Source organism: Urtica dioica, chromosome 9, assembly GCF_054948205.1.
Source record: "Urtica dioica subsp. dioica isolate 48M chromosome 9, U.dioica_male_clone48M_v1_H2, whole genome shotgun sequence".
NCBI classification, from domain to species: domain Eukaryota; kingdom Viridiplantae; phylum Streptophyta; class Magnoliopsida; order Rosales; family Urticaceae; genus Urtica; species Urtica dioica.
In genome coordinates this window covers 17,443,488-17,464,611 of record NC_142764.1, presented here as the reverse complement: position 1 = coordinate 17,464,611, position 21,124 = coordinate 17,443,488, and the positions used below count along the sequence as shown (strand labels likewise).

Below are 21,124 nucleotides of genomic sequence, written 5' to 3'. Positions count from 1 at the left end.
TTACTTTAGGGTTTAGAAAATGAAACTTCTCTTTATAATGAGAAATTGCCTAATTTGCCACCAATTTCATAACATTTTCTCATTTTCCACAAAAACGCTAATTTTTCTCAAAATGTCACCTCTATGTCAACAATGTTGACATTTATGTCAACAATGTTGATATCTAATAGTGAAAGGCAAACATAGATATCAATATTGTTGACATAGATTGTGACTTTTTGGGAAAAATAAGCATTTTGGTGAAAAGTGGGAAAATGTTATGAAATTGGTGGCAAATTAGGCAATTTCTCCTAATAGTTAGACTTCGATTTTTTAAAGAGAAATGTTTGGGCTACTTACTTAGCCCGCCCAAACATTTATATCCAAATAAAAAAGAAAAGGGAAATGGCCGGATGTAGTAGTGTTTTCAATGATTTGGACCAAAATATAGGGTACCTTGTTTTTGGACACTTTTAGTAGTGTTTTGAGGAGAGATAATAGTTTGATACCGGGTTTGCCCTTGAATTTGTAATTTTGTTCATTCAAACCCCCAAACCAAAACTTGCTGTATAAGACTTCTCATACGGTCTTGTTTATTGTGCCATGTACAGCTCTCTCTCTCCTCTCTTTTTTTTTCTCTGCGTGTGAAGGACGTTTCATCTCCCTGTCATGATCCTCCATGAGCTGCGTGTCTATGAAGTGAAGCTCAGCTCTCCGGCCACCTCGTCCTCGTCTAAAAGTAAGCTTCTTTCGTTCATCGTCTTCGTCGTCTTCTCTCCTCTCTTTTTGTTTCTGGGCTTTCGTTCATCGTCGTGGGGTTTTTGAGTTTATGGGTTTCGGATTCATGTTTGTTCAACGTCATTATCGTGCATCTTAAAAGAAAGCTTCTTTTTCGTCGTTCTTCTTTGTTTTCGTGCGTTTGTCTGGGTTTTAGGTTTGTGTCGTTCTGGGTTTGTTGGTGCCATTACCCGCCGTCTCTGTGTTGTTTGTTGCTGGGTTTGTTTGTGTGTTGTTCTTCATTGTTTTTCGCGTTCTTGAATTGTAGACATACATGTCTACAGTCTCTAAAATTGTAGACTGTAGACATGTTGTAATTGTAGACATATAGGTCTACAACTTCCGTTGTTGTAGACGTATTAGTCTACAACAGCTGAAGGTGTAGACCTGTATGTCTACAGTTGTAGACAGTATATCTACAATTACAATAATTGTAGACAGTATATCTACAATTACACTTCATTGGTGTAATTGTAGATATACATTTCTACAAATATTCTCATTGTAGACATTTAATTTTTTTCATACATGATAATAACAAAATCAGATATGCGTTTCTCCTATGCAGGAATGTCCGAAATATATATATTTTTGAAACACAGTGGTACATGGGTCGAACCCACAGTATACGTCGAGGGAGGAAATTTGGGTATTATGGTGTCGTCTTCGGTGAACTACCCTAGTTTGATGCAGATTTTGTTCGCGGAGCTTGGCCTTTCCCCATCAACTCACAGGATCGGTTTGAAGTACTTGATTGACGGTGCATGTAAACCTGTTGAGATTAAAGACAACGGTCAATTGAAAGCTTATTTGTATTTGAGGAAAACGATACCTGACGTCGGAAGATTTCATATGATTTTGGAAATATCTGAAGAGCCACGGGAAGGGCATGAGGCAGCATGGGAGAGCGTAGTTTCTCCAGGATTTAGATCAACTCCTAACACGGTTGAGCCAACGCAGGGACTTGAGGACATGAATACTTTCTACGATGCAACGGAAGAATGTAGAGAATCCCCTCCTCGACCACCTAGACAGACTCCTCCTACTCCGCCTCCTCCACGTAGAGAATCCCCTCCTCCGCCTCCTCCATGTAGAGAGTCCCATCCTCCGCCTCCTCCACGTAGGCAGTCCGCTCATCCTCCTCCTCCTCATCCAAGTAGCGATGAGCAAGTGCTGGATATCAATTCCCCTGTGACACTCAAGCTTCATGGAATGTATGCTAGCAAATTGGTGTTGCAAAAACAATTGAGTTTGTATGCCATTAACAAACACTGTACGTTTCGGACAAAGTATTCATCTAAAGAATGTCTCCATGTAGTTTGTCCGGGAGAGCATTGTAAATGGAGTGTTCGAGCAGTTAGAATTCCCAGCTCTCCGATTTTTAGGATTAAAAGGTAATTATTAGGTTGCCATAATAGAATAATTGTTAGTTTACATGTCTACAAACTACTCCAACTGTAGACATGCAAGTCTACAGTTTACATAAATTGTAGACTTGCAATTCTATAATTGAAAATAATTGTAGATATTATAAGTACACAGTTACTGAAACTGTAGACATATATCTCTACAATTATCGTTAATTGTAGACTTATAAGTCTACAGTTTATGAGAGTTTTTATTACAATTACACATATAAATTGAAAGTAATGTTTAATTTGGAATTTTCTTATTCAGGTTTGAGAGTGAACATATTTGTCCTATAAATGAAAGACAAGGATATCATCCTCAAGCCACATCCAAAGTAGTGGGAGAGGTTGTGAAGCACAAGTGCATAGATCCGACGTTGGGATTGTGTAAACCAAAGGAGATCATTAATTACATGCAAATGGATTACGGAGTTCGTATGTCATACAAAAAAGCGTGGCGGTCGAGAGGAAAAGCTCTTAAGTCCCTTTACGGCACCGAAGCAGAGTCCTACGCGTTCCTACCTAAGTTGATGTACATGATCGAGACTAAAAATCCAGGTTCTCTCTTTGACCTTGTCACTACGGGGTCGAATAATCAGTTCGTTAGCTTCTTCATGTCACTTAGCCCGTGGAGGAGGGGTTGGAAGTATTGCAGGCCTATTATCATTGTTGATGCAACTTTCTTGAAGAACTATTACAAAGGAACTTTGTATACATCGTGTGCCATGGACGGAAATGAACAAATATTTCCACTCGCCTTCTTTCATGGTTCTAATGAATCTAATGAGACTTGGATTTACTTCTTGAGAAAGGTGAAGGACGCTATTGGGGATAGGGAGCATACGGTAATTGTATCTGATAGGCACCAAGGAATAGTTAATGCAGTCAAGGAGGTGTATCCAACCCGTGAACACGGTTTTTGCGTACATCATTTGCTTGGTAACTTGAAGACCACATTCAAAGGGAGCATAACAAAGCAAGTGAAGTGGAAATTTTACGCCGCAGCAAAGGCGTACACTCAGCCGGAATTTGAGAAGTACATGTGTATGTTGGACTCTGAAAATCCAGAAATACGCCCATACCTGGAGAAGGAGGTTGGGTATCAAAGGTGGGCACGATCTTGTTTTCGTGAAAACAGGTACGATATCATGACGAACAACAACGCAGAATCATTGAATGCGTTCAACGTTAAGCCTAGAGAGTTTCCTATTTCTAAGTTGTTCGACTGGTTGCGGGAAAGAAGTCTAGGATGGTATCACGAACGTAGAGAGTTGGCAACAAAAACAACAACGTTATTGACCAAAGAGGCCCAGAAGAAACTAGAGACAAACTATGCTGCAGCTTGTGGAATGCCGGTATGTTGATCTTTTTGTATTTTATTCAGTATTGTGTTCTAACTGTAGACATACGTCATCTACAATTGTGATGATTGTAGACATTTATGTCTACAATTAGCAGTGATTGTAGATGATGTATGTCTACAATTGGTAGTGATTATATACATTGATGTCCACAATTTGTATAAAACTATAGACATTGATGTCTACAATGACATTGAAGTCTACAGTTACAGGTATTTATAGACATCTACGTCTACAATTTTAGTTATATGTCTACACGTACATGACTTACTCTAATTATTCTTTTATTCTAGGTGAGGCCATCATCATTCCTCGAGTTTGAGGTAGGTGACAGAGATGGAAACACGTGGGCTGTCAATTTGCACGAAAAAACATGCTCGTGTCGGGAATTTCAACTTGACAGTTTCATATGTGCTCATGGTATTGCTGCGTGTGGACATCGTAACCTTGCGGTTGAGGGATATATTTCGCCTTACTATACTGCAGAGTATTGGAGGGCAAGTTATGCAGGTGTCCACCATCCCCATGGTAATATTCAGACGTGGATTATTCCCCCTGAGGTCGCAAATTTTGTAATTCAGCCTCCAACACACAGAGCACGTGCCGCAGGTAGACCGAAGAAGAGACGTATACCTTCTCAAGGGGAAGAGCCTATTCGTAGGAAGTGTTCGCGATGTGGAGAAGTTGGTCACAACCGGACTACATGCAGCAGTCCAGTTCCTTTGTCGGAGAGGAATGGATGAATTATTTCCGGATTTTCAGAGTCCAACATACACATGTACTTCTCAAATTCCAGCTGAGTGTACGCCTTTGAATGTGTATTTAATGTCTTTTTGGAACTTGGAGTGTATTTACTCTGTTTTGGAGTTTGAATGACGACTTATATGATAAAATTATGTCTTTTTTACGTCTTGAAAACATTACATGATAGAAGTTGTTCAAATTATAGACTTCATTGTCTACCAGTTGTGGTGAATGTAGACATTAATGTCTACAGTTGTTGTGATTGTAGACATAAAATGTCAAACTGTAGATATATATGTCTACAATCACGACGATTGTAGACATCACTGTACACATCTTTAGACATAACAAAACAAAAGCTATCAGTTGTAGTGAATGTAGACATTAATGTCTACAGTTGTTGTGTAGACGTAAAATGTCAAACTGTAGATATATATGTCTACAATCACGACGACTGTAGACATCACTGTACAGATCTTTAGACACGACCATAAAAAAAAAAAAGCTATCAGTTGTAGTGAATGTAGACATTAATGTCTACAGTTGTTATGATTGTAGACCTATAATGTCAAATTGTAGATATATATGTCTACAATCACGACGACTGTAGCCATAACAAAACAAACCATACCAAGATAGATAGCACTGTTTAGGAATTCATGCTTCAAATTGTCATACAAAGCCATACAAAAATATAAAACATAGTTTTAAAAGTAACTTCATAGTTTGAGATTGAGTTCATGTAAACATAAAAATCTAGTCCTTAGATGTCGGAAACTCGTCGTCAGATCCGTAGCCGGTCGCAAGTTTCACCGCCCCATGACGGAATAAATCAATCGTGAGCTTCCGCCTAAACATGTTCATGAGGGATGCGTCTAAATTAGACATGTGTACGCCGTGGGTCAAGTACTCAACTGCCTTGATCACGAACATGCCACAATCTCCGCTGCAAATATATATGTTAGTTTAGTATAAAAAAAATATGAAATACACAAGAATTCTAGCGGAGGGCATTACCCATTCTCTTGTTGTGGCATAGCATCATGGTCCTCAAGGCTGAACGCCGCCGAGCTTGTGTCTTCGATGCCTAATCCGTCGAAAGCATTAATCGAACACAGAATAATTGGGATGATTTCAGCGAGTCTGAGCAGGTGGGTCATCACGGATTTGTGGCTCCTTTTGCTCTTGGACATGGAGTCGTAGACCATTAGCTTCCGTGACTTTAGATGAGCTACCACAAGGACCCAATGAGACAACTTCTTGATACAACAAGGGACGTAGATATAATCAACCTCCACCCACGGCCATGAATGAAGTTGACACTCAATATCAGCAGTAATGTAGTCCAAGATGCGGGTTTCCTTCTTCCAGTTAAATTCATCCTTGTCGGTGCACGCTTTTCATTTGTCATATGCCTCATCGGCGTAACTATAAAAAAACCCGTCCATTATGGTGAACTTCTTTGACATTTGACCATACTTCCGCTTCTTGCCCAAGTAGTACATGGCAATGTCGATATGCTACAAAAAAAAAAAAAAAGTCTACAATTACACTACAATCCAGGAAATTGTAGACATATAAGCCTACAATTGATGTATAACTGTACAAATATGTCACACTATAATTACACTCACCTCGTCACTCAGCCATGCCGCCGGTGTCCAGAGGGTATAAAAGAAGGTTTTGCTTGTGACGACCTGTACGTTAAAGTTCCAATTTCCCGGCAAGCCCTCACTCTCCTTCTTGTAAACTGCGGAACCGGGCGGCAATGATTTGTAATTTTTCCGAAACCCAACCCCAATCCACTTTTCCATGATTGTAGTCTCTTCATCTGTTGGCACAATGAAAATACCAGATAGCGGGATCTTTGCGGGTCGTTTCTGATCTTTCGTGAACTTAACGTATGGTCGTGGCATCGAAGTCGGTGTAAACCTGTCAAATCAAACAAATAACTATGTCAAAAATCTATTTATACTGTTCTAAACTGTAAACATACATGTCTACAATTTCAGGTATGTCTACAATTTTACGAATGTCTACAATTTCATGTATGTCTACAATTTCATGTATGTCTACAATGTCATGAATGTCTACAATTTCACGAATGTCTACAATTGATTGTATAAATGACTACAATTGATTGTATAACTGACTACAATTTATGTATAAATGTACCTTTTCGGAGGTACTCTACTTCTCGGTTTTTGAGGTGAGTCGACAATGAGAATTTGTTTCTCTTTCGGCGTCTTTGCGGCACACAACTCATCCTCAATTTGAGGTGAGTCCTCAATGATAATATGTTGTTCTGCCAACTTCTTTGCGGCATACAACTCATCCTCAATTTGAGGTGAGTCCTCAATGATAATATGTTGTTCTGCCAACTTCTTTGCGGCATACAACTCTTCCTCAATTTGCGCTCTAGTTTTGCCTTCTGGAACCGTACCATAAAACCATGGTTGGCTATCATCCCATGCCTCTTCCTCAAGTAGTTTTTCTTGACGGTCCAACCTTTCTCTTTTTTCTGATTCCGTTTCAGAAAAACACGGAAGTACATACTCTTCTTGACCAACTTGGTCTTCTTTCTTGTCTTCATTCGTCCCTTCGGGGTTGTCCCCATCGGGCTTGTCTCCGTCGGGCTTGTCCCCATCGGGCTTGTCCCCTTCGGGCTTGTCTCCGTCGGGCTTGTCTCCGTCGGGCTTGTCCCCGTCGGGCTTGTCTCCGTCGGGCTTGTCCCCGTCGGGCTTGTCCCCGTCGGGCTTGTCCCCGTCGGGCTTGTCCCCTTCGGGCTTGTCCCCTTCGGGCTTGTCTCCGTCTGGCTTGTCCCCTTCGGGCTTGTCCCCTTCGGACTTGTCCCCGTCGTTTTCGTCGGGTTTGTCCCCGTCGTTGTCGTCGGGCTTGTCCCCGTCGTTGTTTTCTTCTTCTTCTGTCTTCTCTTCCTCTTCCTTTTCCTCTTTTCCCTATACAAACAATCAACAAGTTCAAACAGTCTACAATATCAGTTATTGTCTACTTAAAATCAATTCTACGATTGCAGTCATTGTGTACTTATAAGTCTACAATTTCTGTAATTGTAGACTTTGAAGTCTACAATTTCAGAAATTGTATACTTCTAGGTCTACAGTTTCAGTAATTGTAGACTTAAAAGTCTACAATTGTAGAAAGTGTAAGTCTACAATTTCAGTCAGTAATTTACCTTGTTGTTTTCTTCTTCTTCTGTCTTCTCTTCTTCTTCCTTCTCATCTTTCTTTTCCTCTTCCTTTTCCTCTTTTCCCTAGACAAACAATCAACAAGTTCAAACAGTCTACAATATCAGTTATTGTCTACTTAAAATCCATTCTACGATTGCAGTCATTGTGTACTTATAAGTCTACAATTTCAGTAATTGTAGACTTTTAAGTCTACAATTTCATTTATTGTATACTTATAGGTCTACAATTTCTGAAATTGTATACTTATAGGTCTACAATTTCTGAAATTGTATACTTCTAAGTCTACAGTTTTAGTAATTGTAGACTTAAAAGTCTACAATTTCAGAAAGTGTAAACGTATAGGTCTACAATTTCAGTCAGTAATTTACCTTGTTTTTTTCTTCGTCTTCTTCTGTCTCTGATTCATCATCAGAGTCAGTTTCATATTCACTCTCACTTTCATTTTTTTTTTCAACGACCGTTTCCTTCACTGGTGTGGCATCTGGCTTGTTGTCTGGCTTACCATCACCATCGGACTCGGTCTCGGACTCGGTTTCACTTTCTGTCCCCGTCTCTGTTTCACTTTGTGCTTCCTTGTTGTTGTTCTTCTCCGGCTGTGGATCAATCTTCGCCGAGAGAGCTTTGACAATTCCCCTAATCTCGTTCTTGAAAACTTCATTGGCGGCCTTAAACCCTGTCCATTCAGCCTTCAACTGAAGGATTGAATCTTCCAGCTCTATGAGCTTAAGTTGGGTCTGTAAGGTTAGAAAATGGACAATATATCAAAACAGTGTATACATTGACGTTTACAATACAACTGATTGTAGACAATTACGTCTACAATTTATGAATGTAGACATTGACGTCTACAATTGAACTGATTGTAGACATTTACGTCTACAATTGGTACAAATTGTAGACCTGATTATCTACAGTAGTGGTTATTGTAGATATATAGGAAGGTAATGTACTCACCCGTAAATCATCATTGTTGGACCTCGAGGTGGAGGTGGACGCGAGGGAAAGTACATGCTTCTGCTTAAACTTCTGCTTCTTCTTCTGAGGGAGTATATCCTCAACCTCAGCGCCAAGTGGTCTGAATTCTACATCCTGGAAATTAATCTCCTTCAGTCTTGAATCCAAGACATGCGCATTTGTTTTCCACCGCCGCATAAGTGGTACGGCGGTTTCAGACACTTGTTGGCAGAGCTTTAGAGCAGTCAGCACAGGCAGGCACTCGTACGCCCAGACTTGAAGCGGGTAGACGAAACCCGGGAAGTTGATTTTTTGCTTCGACTCCGCCTTGGAGGCCATCTTCATAACATACTTCCGCACCTGTCCGTGGAAGAAATTCCACGCCACGTTCCCCCATGGATGTTTGTTGAATTCATCCAAGTCCTCGACAAGCATTGCCCAAGACATGTTTTGTATCGGGGTGTGAGCCGGAGCGGCGAGGAGAATGTTCGTCAGGAAGTGAAGTAGTAACAACTTCACTCGCTTTTGAGTGTTCTCCCAAGACTTGCTTTTACTTAGCATTGACGTCAACACTCCCCGATTCTTCACGACGCCTCCAAGGAAGATTTCTTTGAACAAGCTACCTTCCACATCGGTAATCTCCACGTCACAGGGGCTGTAGTCATCGACGTAGCGAAGACCAGTTATCTCCGCGAACTGCTTTGCTGTAAAAGGTCTCGGTTCCCCACCAATCTCTATGTAGATCGCGTCATCTGACTCGACCCCCTCAAAATCACCAACCCTCATCAACAGGTGATTAATAATCTTAGATGATTTGGTGATTTTTGGATGATCAAGGAACTGGCCGAAACATGACGCACTAAACAACTCCTTCTCCTCAGGAGACATGGCCATCGTCTCCTCAAACTTGTCCAATGCGCCGAAGAAGCTGAAATTATGGTCGACAATCTGTTCTTCGGCAACAAACCTCACAAATCCCTGCATATGCCAAGAAAAAAAGATGAAAATCTACACAAACACTCCTCATATCACCAGAATTATATCTACACAAAAGTGCTCATACAAAAACCAGTCTACAATTTCTGAAATTGTAGACTGTTATGTCTATAATTTCCAGAATTGTAGACTGTTATGTCTACAATGTCTGGAATTGTAGACTATTATGTCTACAATTTCTGAAATTATAGACTTTTATGTCTACAATTCGCGTGACTGTAGCCATTTATATCTACAGTTCATATAAATAGCTATATAAATGGCTACATTCACAAAAATTCTAGACATAAAACTATACAATTCCAGAAATTTTAGATGTCGAAAAAAATAGTCTACAACAACAAAATGGTGTGAAACTATAGACATAAACATCTACAATTCTAGTGACTATAGCTATAAATGTTTACAACTACAGAATTTATAACCTATTAAGTTTTTAAAACACTATAAATGTAGATCAAACATTCTACAATCACATGAATAATAACCTAAACTCATCTTTGCATGCTATAAAAAAGTTACCCAAAACGCTCAAAGTGAAGAAATTTACCTCATAAGTGAAGAAAAAAACATGAAAATCTACACATATCACCAGACTTGTATCTACACAAACAGTACTCATACAAAAAAGAGTCTACGATTTCTGAAATTGTATACCTTTATGTCTACAATTCTGATGACTGTAGCCATTTACATCTACAGTTCATATAAATGGCTACATTCACAAAAATTCTAGAAATAAAAGTCTACAATTACAGCTATTGTAGATGTCGAAAAAATAGTCTACAACAACAAAATGGTGTGAAATTGTAGACATAAACATATACAATTCTATGAACTATAGCTTTAAATGTCTACAATTACAGAAATTATAACCTATGCAGTTTTCAAAACACAGAAAATGTAGATCAACGAAATCTAAATAATAACCCAAATTCAGTTTTGCATGGCATAAAAAAGTTACCCAAAACACTCAAAGTGAAGAAATTTACCTCATTTACAGTTGGTTTTCGTTTTCTGAGTTGAAATTGCGATGTCTCATCTGAATTTGACGCCGGTGAGTCAATGACCGGTTTTGGTTTCTTCACTCGAGACTTTGTTGGCTTCTTGGCCGGAGAAAGATTTTTCTTCAGCGGCGCCGGAGCTTTCTTCATCGTCCTCGGACTCTTCCAAACCGGCGCGCGTTTTTTGGCCGTCATTTTCTGCGATTTTGGGTTTCAAAAAATGGGATTCGTAGAGATTTGAAAGAATAATGAGCAACAAACCTGAGATTTTTAAGAGAGATTAGAAACGGCCCCGGCGATTTCGGCGACGTGGGTGACAGATCCCGGGATTTCGGCGACGTGGGGGAGGGCACCCGGCGATTTAGGCGAACTGGGTGAGGGTTTTAGATACGCGCGAAGAAGGAGATGAAAATGGGTTTCAATTTCGTTTTGATTTTGATATACTCGGTATTTGGGAAATGGGTATTTTCAAAACAAAAAATTAACTCAAGGGCAAATATGTACTTGCTCACTTCAACAACTACTAAAAGTGTCCAAAACAAGAAACTCTACATTTTGGTCCAAATCATTACAAACACTACTACATCCGGCCATTTCCCAAAAGAAGGGAAAATTGTAAAAACACCACGGTGCAAAACCCTGGATTGTCGCTTTATCTTCTTTTACATTTTTACTGAGTGCTGTAAAAAGCTAAGGCCCACCATGTCACCGAGCTTACCGGATGACGTCATCCCCGAGATTCTCCGCCGACTTCCGGCGAAGGATCTCCTGCGCTTCCGGAGCGTGTCGAAGCCGTGGCGGTCTCTGATCGACTCTCCCAATTTCATCAAGCTACACCTCAATACCCACAACGGCGGTGCCATTGTCATGAACCGCCAGCTCTTCTGGATAAACCTCGACTCTCCCACCTCCGCCGCGAAGCTCCCTAGACCCCTCGACGACGCCGCCGGAACCACGGAGATGATGGGGTCCAGCAATGGCCTCATCTTCCTCAAGAACCCCAGCGCCGGCTTGGCTCTCTGGAACCCCTCCACGAGGAAGCACCGGAAATTTCAAATCCCAAGCGCCGACCCCGAGCCCGGCTTCCCGTGCTTGCCTCGACCCGCCTTCGACGAGCTGATGGCATTCGGGCACGACCCGGTCGACGACGACTACAAGCTGGTGAGGAGAGAGACTTTCCAGTGCTTGCAGACCGGCAATTTCGACCCCGTCTTCACTGTCCACAGCTTGAAGGCCAAGACGTGCAAGAGAGTGGAGAAGCTGAGCTTCCCGACCTTCATCTGCAAAGGATGTGCCATCGTCCGCGACGCCTTCCATTGGATCGTGGTCCTCTCCGGCCCCAACGGACCACGGGCTTCCTCGCCGTGGACGATCTTCGCATTGGACATCGGTGCCCACAAGTTCCGTGAGGTGGCGAAGCCGGAGCGCGGCGCCGGAGGCAACGGCACGCATTCCAGCATGATGATGTCGAAGCTGGGGGGTCGTCTGTGCTTGATTCGTAAGTACGCGAATAGCAACCGGTTCGCTGTGTGGACGATGAACGAGTACGGTGTGAAGGAGTCGTGGACGAAGCTTCTCTCCGTGGGGCCATTGGAAATTGGCGTGCCCTTCAAATACGCCATCCCGGTGGAGTATAGGGACGGTGGAAATAAGGTTCTTCTTGAAACCGGAAAAGGATTAGTCCTATACGACCTTCGTACCAAGAGTGTAGAGAATTCGAAGATTTCGGGAGTGGACGACTACAAGGGTATGTGCCTCTGCGTTGGGAGCTTAGTTAGACTTGATTGGGACGGTGGTGATTTGGAGGAAGAGAAGCCGAAACCGAGTGGAAAGAAGAGGTGACTGATTTCGTTCTCTTATTGAAAGATTTGAAGTAATAGTCGTTATCTGTTATCTGTTATCTGATACTCAGTTCATATCTCATCTTATCTAATTCATGCAGTGGTTTGAGCAAGGATAGTTTTCTAGCCAAAGGATTCAAGCTCAAATTGTGAATGAAGCCAGAGCTAAGATCAACGCTCGAGATAAAAAAAAAAATGACTGCTTTAGAGATTCTAGCGGAGATAAGTTTCAGTATTCATGAATGTAATATCTTGGCTACATTGTTCTTTCAGGATGGAGCTGTGTTTTGGACGTCTTAACTTAGGGAATCAAGCTGGTTCTGTGTCGAACTGGTCACTACTACTGTGTTTGCTTCTGGGGTTCTGTTTTAAAAGTTTTAGGATGTTACTAATCAAGTAAGTTATTACTAGTAGGAATTTAGGATCTATGGTTATCAAAGTGCCTTTGTTTAAATATTGCTGATGCAATGACATATATAGGATAGGAATGGAAAGATATGGTTTGTGGATGATTTGTAAGACAATCTATTTCTGGGGAATGTTGTTTATGGTGCTCAGAGCAGCATGCAAGCTATTGTTTCGAGTATGTAATGACTTGTTTTATTTTATGTGGTTAGTATTGTATCAACTTTTAATCTTGTATTAAAAATATGGTTGAAAGTTTTATAGACATACTTGGTGAAAAATGTTGACGTGAATTTTGCAAGTGGGAAACGGAATCTCAAATACAAAATGCTTATCTAGAGTTCTAGACGTTTTCAAACATATTTATACACGGAATTTCAGCAGAACAAATAACCAACGAAATAAAGCCGCAAATAAATGAATTTCTAAACTCACAAACTGAATGAAGAATGCTTAATGTATTTTCATGCCCCCTTTCCGTTGTATGGTCTCAATAAAACATTTGAGCATATGTTTTCCTTATTAATTTGATCGTGACAGAATCAGAAAATTTGATCCTGAGTGAATTAAATCATTACCATCTAAATTTTCTGAAAGAATAAAAAAAAATGAAAAAAAAATAAAAGTTAGACGAACTCAACCGGCATTTCAAATATAGCCGCAATTGCTGATGTGGCAAAATAACCTTTAGTAGAAAAATATGAAAAAATATTTATAGCTGAATTTTGTTGTAATCATAGATAACATTTTCTTTTTATTATGTTGCGAAATAATGTAGTGGACTTTACTAATTCAAAACTTAATTGATACGTGTTAATTTTGTAGAAATTAAATCCTCAATCTAAGGGATTAGTTATTATGAAAAATATTAATGAATTTTTTTTATATTGTTGCGTACGTTTTAAATTTCAAAACTGATAGACGCTCAATTCTTTCAACTAGATTCTCGCATTTCACATCTTCTCGTTCAAATTTTTCATAATTCCAGTTTATTTTGGTTTATATCTTGTACATTCTTGATGCTATCTTGTATTATCGTTGTCTTGTATTATTGTCATCTTCTTAATAATTTTTTTTTTTTTTAATCAAATGTGATGTTTATATATATGTTTTTCAGATTAAATAATTTGTGTCTACATAATGCTCTATCATTGCTGAATGTGGTTAAGTTTGCATATACATAAGTAAATTTAGGTCTTTCAATTCTCGTGTTCCCCTTCTGAAATATTGAGCATTTGATAAAGTTAAAAGAGATAAGTCAGTAAACAAAATAAACTAAAATTTATAGAAATAAAGTTAGTAATTCATAAATTAATACATTCTAACTATGAATGGTTTCCATTCGACCCAAATAAAAATCCAAAAAAATTAAGAAAAAATAAAAAAATGCATCAACAACTAAAGAACATACCTATCTCAAATGTGAGTCGTTTATGAAATGATGCATCTCATAGAAGATAGACGTAATTTTCCTTTTTTTTTTTTTTTTTTTTTAATTTTCAAAACTTAGGGCGTAAACTGTAAATAGGAATTATAGGATGCACAATATTCTCTTATTTTTTTAGGGAATATTCTCTTATTATTTTTAAAAAGGACCGTTCAGTGTCTTTCCCTCTTTTTTTTTCGTCTCGAGTCTGTCGCCGTCTGTTTCTCTCTCTTCGACGCCGCGGTCAGTCACTCGGGATTGTCGGAGCCACGGGGGCCTTAAGCGACTCGATCACGAGGATCGAGCGACCCTAAACCACGGGGGTCGGGATTTTCGGAGCCACGGGGTTCTTAAGCGACTCGATAACAGGGATCGAGCGATCCTAAACCACGAAGGTCGGGATTTTCGGAGCCATGGGGTCCTTAAGCGACTCGATAGCGGGGATCGAGCGACCCTAAACCATGGGGGTCGTGATTTTCGGAGCCACGCGGGCCTTAAGCGACTCGATAGCAGGGATGAGCGACCCTAAATAACGGGGGTCAGGATTTTCGGAGCCACGAGGGCCATAAGCGACTCGATTGCGACGATCGAGCGATCCTAAACCACGCGGATTGGGATTTTTGGAGCCACGGGGTCTTAAGTGACTCGATCACGAGGATTGAGCGACCCTAACCACCGGGTCGGGATTTTCAGAGCCACGTGGGCCTTTAGCGAATCGATCACGGGGACCGAGCGATCATAAACCACGAGGGTCAGGATTCTCGGAACCATGGGGGCCTTAAGCGTCTCGATCACGCGGACCGAGCGACCCTAAACCATGGAGGTCGGGATTTTCAGAGCCACATAGGCCTTAAGCGACTCGATCACGAGGACCGAGCAACCCTAAACCACGGGGGTCTGGATTTTTGGTGAAGGAATCTTCAGGTTTTGATGCTTCAACGAAGTAGTCCTCCGATCTTGGGACTTTTTTCGGAGGAGTCTTACGATATTGATGCTTCAGCGGAGTAGTCCTCCAATCTTGGGACTTTTTTCGGAGGAGTCTTCCGGTTTTGATGCTTCAGCGGAGTAGTCCTCCGATCTTGGGACTTCTTCCGGAGGAGTCTTCCGGTTTTGATGCTTCAGCGGAGTAGTCCTCCGGTCTTGAGACTTTGTCCGGAGGAGTCTTCCGGTTCTGATGCTTCAGCGGGGTAATTCTTTGGTCTTGGGACTTTTTCCTGAAGAGTCTTCCGGTTTTGATGCTTCAGCGGAGTAGTCCTCCGGTCTTGAGACTTTTGTCGGAGGAGTCTTCCAGTTTTAATGCTTCAACGGAGAAGTCATCCAGTCTTGAGACTTTTTCCGAAGGAGTCTTCCGATTTTGATGCTTCAACGGAGTAGGCCTCCGATCTTGAGACTTTTTCCGGAGGAGTCTTCCGATTTTGATGCTTCAACGGAGTAGTCCTCCGATCTTGAGACTTTTACCAGAGGAGTTTTTCGATTTTGATGCTTCAGCGGTCTTCCGATTTTGATGCTTTAACGGAGTAGTCCTCCGGTTTTGAGACTTTTCCGAAGGAGTCTTCTGGTTTTGAAAAGAGAAAGTTTGCCGATGGGATATCGTGGTTGTTCTTCGGGTACCCCTCCTTCTAGCGCCAAAATGTTAATAACGTTTTTAGATTAGCATTCAGAACCTTCCGTGGTTCGATCAAGGGTCGGACCCTATGATCGCATGTAGTTTAGGTGTGGTGAAGTTCTTCTATTCTTATCGTCCTTGTCTCACCGAAAAATGGTTTCCGGCTCATCGTCACTTCGCCAATAGTCGGCCTTCGTGTTATTTGCGTTCTTCGTGTTCTTCGACCGGAAAGTGGTTTCCGGCTCCTCGTCACTTCGCCAATAGTCGGCCTATGTGTTCTTCACGTTCTTTGTGTTCTTCAATCAAGAATCAAGAATCAAGAAACATGAACTATGTGTTCTTCACGTTCTTTGTGTTCTTCAATCTGAAAAAGTATTTTGAATTAAATATATAACCATGAAATTATATAAAACAATAAGCTTTTGGAACCATCATGTCCCATAGTTTTAGATAGTGTGCGTGATTGACAACATGGACCGATCGGACATTGCAAATATATGTTGTGTTATATTGAACAAAAAAATTACTCAACTCTCGATTTGCATATTGTGCAAAGTGTTACTTAAAATTTGAATCATATGTGATAATGACTAAGCAAATCACAGCCATCATAAGAACTATTTCGATAGAGAGAGATGACATTTAGAATTTAAGGTGGGGAATTACATTTCATCAAAGATTGTTGAACGAATAAGTAACTCTAGCTTCACTTGGCGTATCACTGTAACTCTATCATATGCTTCTCGATGCTACAAAGGCATGAGCTTGATTCTTCACATATTGTGCTAGCAGATTGAAATAGGTCGATCCTACGTCTGGAGCATTTGTAATTACAACACCTTTTTATTCGGACAATCGTAGTATAAGTTGTTGCGGCTCTCAAACAATTTTATGAATGTTGAAATGTGACCACAACTATTGAAGTTTGACACACTAACCATCATTTTATGATCAGTCTCATGGTCATTATTCAATATAGTTGACCATAATGTTGACCGATTTATAAATTTGAACGTTTAACGTCTTAGTGATTTTTTTTTTCTTTTCAATTAAAAATTATTATTCTAACTGAGATTGTTTTTAGCAACAAATGAGAGTTTGTAACTTCATACTAGATTCAAAGATTCTTTCACAACTCTATTTGTGATTAAACAGTGTTAAAACATATTTCATTTACTTCTAACTTCTAACCGAAACAATGAATTTTCTCTAAATTAAAATTAACCAAAGAATATAGATTAAAATTAAATTTAGATATTTAGTAAGAAAAAAACAGTTAAAATAATTTAAAGTCATTTAATGAAACGACAACGTTATTTGTGTTTAAAAAAAAAAAAAATTTAATGATTGAAGAATAAAATGATTAAATTAACAAAATAAAATACTTATATCCAAAATTAAAACACCACGGCGCAAAACCCTAGATTGTCGCTTTATCTTCTTTTACATTTCACTGAGTGCAGTAAGAAAAACGCGAAGGCTTTCTGAGAAAGCACAGACCCACCATGTCACCGAGCTTACCGGATGACGTCATCACCGAGTTTCTCCGCCGACTTCCGGCGAAGGATCTCCTGCGCTTCCGGAGCGTGTCGAAGCCGTGGCGGTCTCTAATCGACTCTCCCAATTTCGTCAAGCTACACCTCAATACCCTCAACCGCGGCGCCGTTGTCGTGACCCGCCAGCTCTTCTGGATCAATCTCAACTCTCCCAACTCCGCCGCAAAGCTCCCGAGAGCCCTCGACGACGCCGTCGGAAGCACGGAGATGATTGGCTCCGGCAATGGCCTCATCGTCCTCAAGAACCCCAGCGCCGGCTTGGCTCTCTGGAACCCCTCCACGAGGAAGCACCGGAAATTTCAAATCCCAAGCGCCGACCCCGAGCCCGGCTTCCCGTGCTTGCCGCGTCCCACGTTCGACGAGCTGATGGCATTCGGGCACGACCCGGTCGACGACGACTACAAGCTGGTGAGGAGAGAGACTTTCCAGTGCTTGCAGACCGGCAATTTCGACCCCGTCTTCACTGTCCACAGCTTGAAGGCCAAGACGTGCAAGAGAGTGGAGAAGCTGAGCTTCCCGACCTTCTTCTGCAAAGGATGTGCCATCGTCCGCGACGCCTTCCATTGGATCGTGGTCCTCTCCGGCCCCAACGGACCACGGGCTTCCTCACCGTGGACGATCTTCGCATTGGACATCAGTGCCCAGAAGTTCCGCGAGGTGGCGAAGCCGGAGCGCGGTGCCGGCGGAAACGGCACGTATTCCAGCATGATGGTGTCGGAGCTGAGGGGTCGTCTGTGCTTGATTCGCAAGTACGCAAATAGCAACCGGTTCGCTGTGTGGACGATGAACGAGTACGGCGCGAAGGAGTCGTGGACGAAGCTTCTCTCCGTGGGGCCATCGGAAATTGGCGTGCCCTTCAAATACGCGATCCCGCTGGAGTTTAGGGACGGTGGAAATAAGGTTCTTCTCGAAACCGGAAAAGGGTTAGTCCTATATGACCTTCGTAGCCAGAGTGTAGAGAATTCGAAGATTTCGGGAGTGGACGACTACAACGATATGTGCACCTGCATTGAGAGCTTAGTGAGACTTGATTGGGACGGTGGTGATTTGGGGGAGGAGATGCCGAAACAGAGTGGAAAGAAGAGGTGATTTATTTCCTTCTCTTATATGTACTCCAAATTGACTGATTTGAAGTAGTAGTCATGATCTGATGCTCGTTTATATGTAATCAAATCTGATTCATGCAGTGGTTTGAGCAAGGATAGTTTTCTAGCCAAAGGATTCAAGCTCAAGTTGTGAATGAAGCCAGAGCTAAGATCAACGCGTGAGGTAAAAAAAATGACTGCTTTAGAGATTCAAGCGGAGGTAAGTTTCAGTATTCATGAATGTATATATCTTGGCAACGTTGTTCTTTCAGGTTGGAGCTCTGTTTTGGACGTTTTAAATTAGGGATTCAAGCTGGTTCTATGTCTAATTGGTCACTACTACTGTGTTGCTGCTCGGGTTCTGTTTTAAATTTCTATGTTAGGATGTTACTAATCAAGCAAGTTAGTACTAGTAGGAATTTAGGATCTATGGTTATCAAAGTGCCTTTGTTTAAAAATTGCTGATGCGATGGCATATATAGGATAGAAATGGAAAATGGTTTGGCGATGATGTATAAGACATCTATTTCTCGGGAATGTTGTTTATGTTGCCGAGAGCAGCACTCAAACTATTGTATCCATGGTTGCGTATGAGTATAATGACTTGTTTTATTTTATGTCGTTGAAATTGCATGAACTGTTCCATCTTGTAATGCAAATATGGTTGAAAGTTTAGACATATAATGTCGTAAATGGGATGACTACGGTATAGAAAGTTAGGGGGGAGTCATAAATTTTAAATTCTCATAGATATATTTAGTTTCTACGTCTTTTATTCATAAGTGGGACCGTTCCCGGCCATCAACTTGAGTGCCGATGGGAATCCACATCAAAAACCGTCCGTGCTTTCCTCGACGCTGATGGTACCGATGTGCATCGATCCCAGGGTTTAGGGTTTTCCCACTGGAAGAGAAAAAGCTATATCGAAGGGGTTTTGTTATCTCTATCAAACCATTCCCAACTCTGACTTTTTCCCATGCTACGTTTTCTTAGTGTTGGCATTTGTTTATTTCTTTATGGCTAATGTAGTGTGGCTAAGTGTTAGACGTACAACATCATCATCACTGTTGCAAATAATCGAGCTTATATTTCTGACACTACAAAAATTAGATGTAATATCATCAAGTTATTGATCTGTCCGAATATCCAATTTGTTTTTTCTTGTCAATGTAATATTTAATTTATAAATGTATTTTGAATTAAGCATAACCATGAAATTATATAAAACAATAAGGTTTTGGAATCATCATGTCCCGAGGTTTTGGAAAGTGCACGTCATGGACAACACGGACAAAGTTTTGGATCTAATGTCAGCGGGTCTTACTCGAATTTCAACTGAGTCACGGTTCAAATCTCTATTGTGTTCGATTGAATTAAAAAATTTACTCGACTCTCGGTTTAAATATTGTGCAAGACTCCAACAATAAATACGATACGTGATACTTTGTAAATAAATCTAGCCATCGTAAGAACTATGTCAATACATAGGAGAGATGACATTTAGAGTTGGATTTAGAGTTTATGGAGGGGAATTACATTTCATGAAATATAGTTGGCACTCTAGCTTCACTTGATGTACCGCTGTAACTGTATTATGTGATTTTGCACTTCTCGACACTACGAGGGTATGAACTTGATCTTTCATATATTATGTTCCAAGATTAAATTACCCGAACAGATTGATATGTATGTAGCGTTTTGTGGCGCAAATCACAAGCCTATGAAGTTAGAATGTTTTAGTACACCTCTTATTTTGATAATCATAGTAAGTTGTTATGACTCTCAGACATTTTTATGATTGACATGTAACCACAACTATTGAAGTTTTGACTCACCCTAACTATTTTATGATCGATCACATGGTCACTATTAAATATTGATCCAAATGTTGACCGGTTGACTCTCACATGTGAATGTTTAACGCTGATTAAGAGCCTAATTTGCAAAAATAAAGCAGGATTGATTGTAATTTAAAAGATATTTGTGTCCGAATATTTAGCTCCAATACTATTCTATTCGAGAAAGAATTTCTACTTTGAGACGTTTATGAAATTGTTCATCTCATGAAGATAGTAATGTAATTCCCCTTTCTTGTTTTAAAAACTGGGGCGTAAATAATGGATGCACAGATTTAAAAAATATATATATACATATATATAAATTAATATTCTTTTATTATTTCTCCTCGATAAAGCTTTCCCTCTTTTCTTTTTTCCTTCTCCTCGGCGTTCCAGTCCCGGACCGTCGCCATCTTACTCACGCCACCGCGTCGCTGTCACTGTTAGTTCCTTCCTCTAATAAACATCTTCATTTGGTATTTTTAGTGTTCTCTGTGTTAAAGTCTGAATTATATTATGCTTGCAATATATTATGTCGTTTGCAATAACTTAGTTTGTAGTCGTACTGCCTTTATATTTATCACATTGAAATAAGCTAAACTAATTCTACATGAAACCTGCGTTTATCTTCTTGTGCCTTGCAGTACTGTTTACTCGAGAATAGATATGAAGAATTTACCACCGGGACATACTCATCACCTTCTATTTCTATAAACTCCCAGTTTATTCCTTATATTTTCTTTTTCTTCTTCATAAATGTAAACAATGTCTACTTGAACCGACTATTATTTCGTTTTTTTCATCCTTAAACTATCACATTTGCTTTCTTCACTTTCTTGACACATTTCTGATTGTACAGCTTGCCAAGAAAGCAAGATTCACCATGTCACCGAACTTACCGGACGACGTCGTGCCCGAAATACTGCCGAGTTCC

At 40.5% G+C, this 21,124-nt stretch overlaps 4 protein-coding genes across 4 annotated transcripts; 3 read left to right on the top strand and 1 right to left on the bottom strand.

Annotated features, from left to right (window-relative positions):
* The first annotated feature begins 366 nt into the window (after positions 1–366).
* Positions 367–4,269, top strand: LOC149385408 (uncharacterized). The gene is made up of 5 exons (XM_089626327.1): positions 367–431; positions 591–718; positions 1,325–2,150; positions 2,434–3,520; positions 3,820–4,269. Exons 2-5 carry the CDS (start codon positions 649–651, stop codon positions 4,267–4,269), a joined length of 2,433 nt encoding a protein of 810 aa, XP_089482453.1. The 5' UTR covers positions 367–431; positions 591–648.
* A 613-nt stretch (positions 4,270–4,882) lies between these two features.
* Positions 4,883–10,628, bottom strand: LOC149385407 (uncharacterized). Its single transcript, XM_089626326.1, has 9 exons — positions 10,422–10,628; positions 8,434–9,411; positions 7,848–8,213; positions 7,464–7,541; positions 6,446–7,227; positions 5,905–6,202; positions 5,700–5,790; positions 5,288–5,666; positions 4,883–5,216 (listed from the first exon to the last, which is right to left on the bottom strand). Exons 1-9 carry the CDS (start codon positions 10,626–10,628, stop codon positions 5,027–5,029), a joined length of 3,369 nt encoding a protein of 1,122 aa, XP_089482452.1. The 3' UTR covers positions 4,883–5,026.
* Positions 10,629–11,094: 466 nt separating this feature from the next.
* On the top strand, positions 11,095–12,940 carry LOC149385406 (F-box protein CPR1-like). The gene is made up of 2 exons (XM_089627436.1): positions 11,095–12,271; positions 12,376–12,940. The coding sequence occupies exons 1-2, from the start codon at positions 11,136–11,138 to the stop codon at positions 12,425–12,427; spliced, it is 1,188 nt and encodes a 395-aa protein (XP_089483562.1). The 5' UTR covers positions 11,095–11,135; the 3' UTR covers positions 12,428–12,940.
* Positions 12,941–17,140: 4,200 nt separating this feature from the next.
* On the top strand, positions 17,141–19,017 carry LOC149385405 (F-box protein CPR1-like). Its single transcript, XM_089625073.1, has 3 exons — positions 17,141–18,352; positions 18,455–18,536; positions 18,625–19,017. Exons 1-2 carry the CDS (start codon positions 17,217–17,219, stop codon positions 18,504–18,506), a joined length of 1,188 nt encoding a protein of 395 aa, XP_089481199.1. The 5' UTR covers positions 17,141–17,216; the 3' UTR covers positions 18,507–18,536; positions 18,625–19,017.
* The last annotated feature ends 2,107 nt before the right edge of the window (positions 19,018–21,124 follow it).

Excerpts from the sequence above, each read along its gene's own strand:
- LOC149385406 (XM_089627436.1), top strand. The coding sequence starts at position 11,136 with ATGTCACCGAGCTTACCGGATGACGTCATCCCCGAGATTCTCCGCCGA. Across the intron at positions 12,272-12,375 it reads AAACCGAGTGGAAAGAAGAG|TGGTTTGAGCAAGGATAGTT; the intron begins GTGACTGATTTC and ends TAATTCATGCAG.
- LOC149385407 (XM_089626326.1), bottom strand. The coding sequence starts at position 10,628 with ATGACGGCCAAAAAACGCGCGCCGGTTTGGAAGAGTCCGAGGACGATG. Across the intron at positions 7,228-7,463 it reads AAGAAGAAGAAAACAACAAG|GGAAAAGAGGAAAAGGAAGA; the intron begins GTAAATTACTGA and ends TTGTTTGTATAG. Across the intron at positions 5,217-5,287 it reads ATGCCACAACAAGAGAATGG|CGGAGATTGTGGCATGTTCG; the intron begins GTAATGCCCTCC and ends ATATATTTGCAG.
- LOC149385408 (XM_089626327.1), top strand. The coding sequence starts at position 649 with ATGATCCTCCATGAGCTGCGTGTCTATGAAGTGAAGCTCAGCTCTCCG. Across the intron at positions 2,151-2,433 it reads CCGATTTTTAGGATTAAAAG|GTTTGAGAGTGAACATATTT; the intron begins GTAATTATTAGG and ends TTTCTTATTCAG. Across the intron at positions 3,521-3,819 it reads CTGCAGCTTGTGGAATGCCG|GTGAGGCCATCATCATTCCT; the intron begins GTATGTTGATCT and ends CTTTTATTCTAG.
- LOC149385405 (XM_089625073.1), top strand. The coding sequence starts at position 17,217 with ATGTCACCGAGCTTACCGGATGACGTCATCACCGAGTTTCTCCGCCGA. Across the intron at positions 18,353-18,454 it reads AAACAGAGTGGAAAGAAGAG|TGGTTTGAGCAAGGATAGTT; the intron begins GTGATTTATTTC and ends TGATTCATGCAG.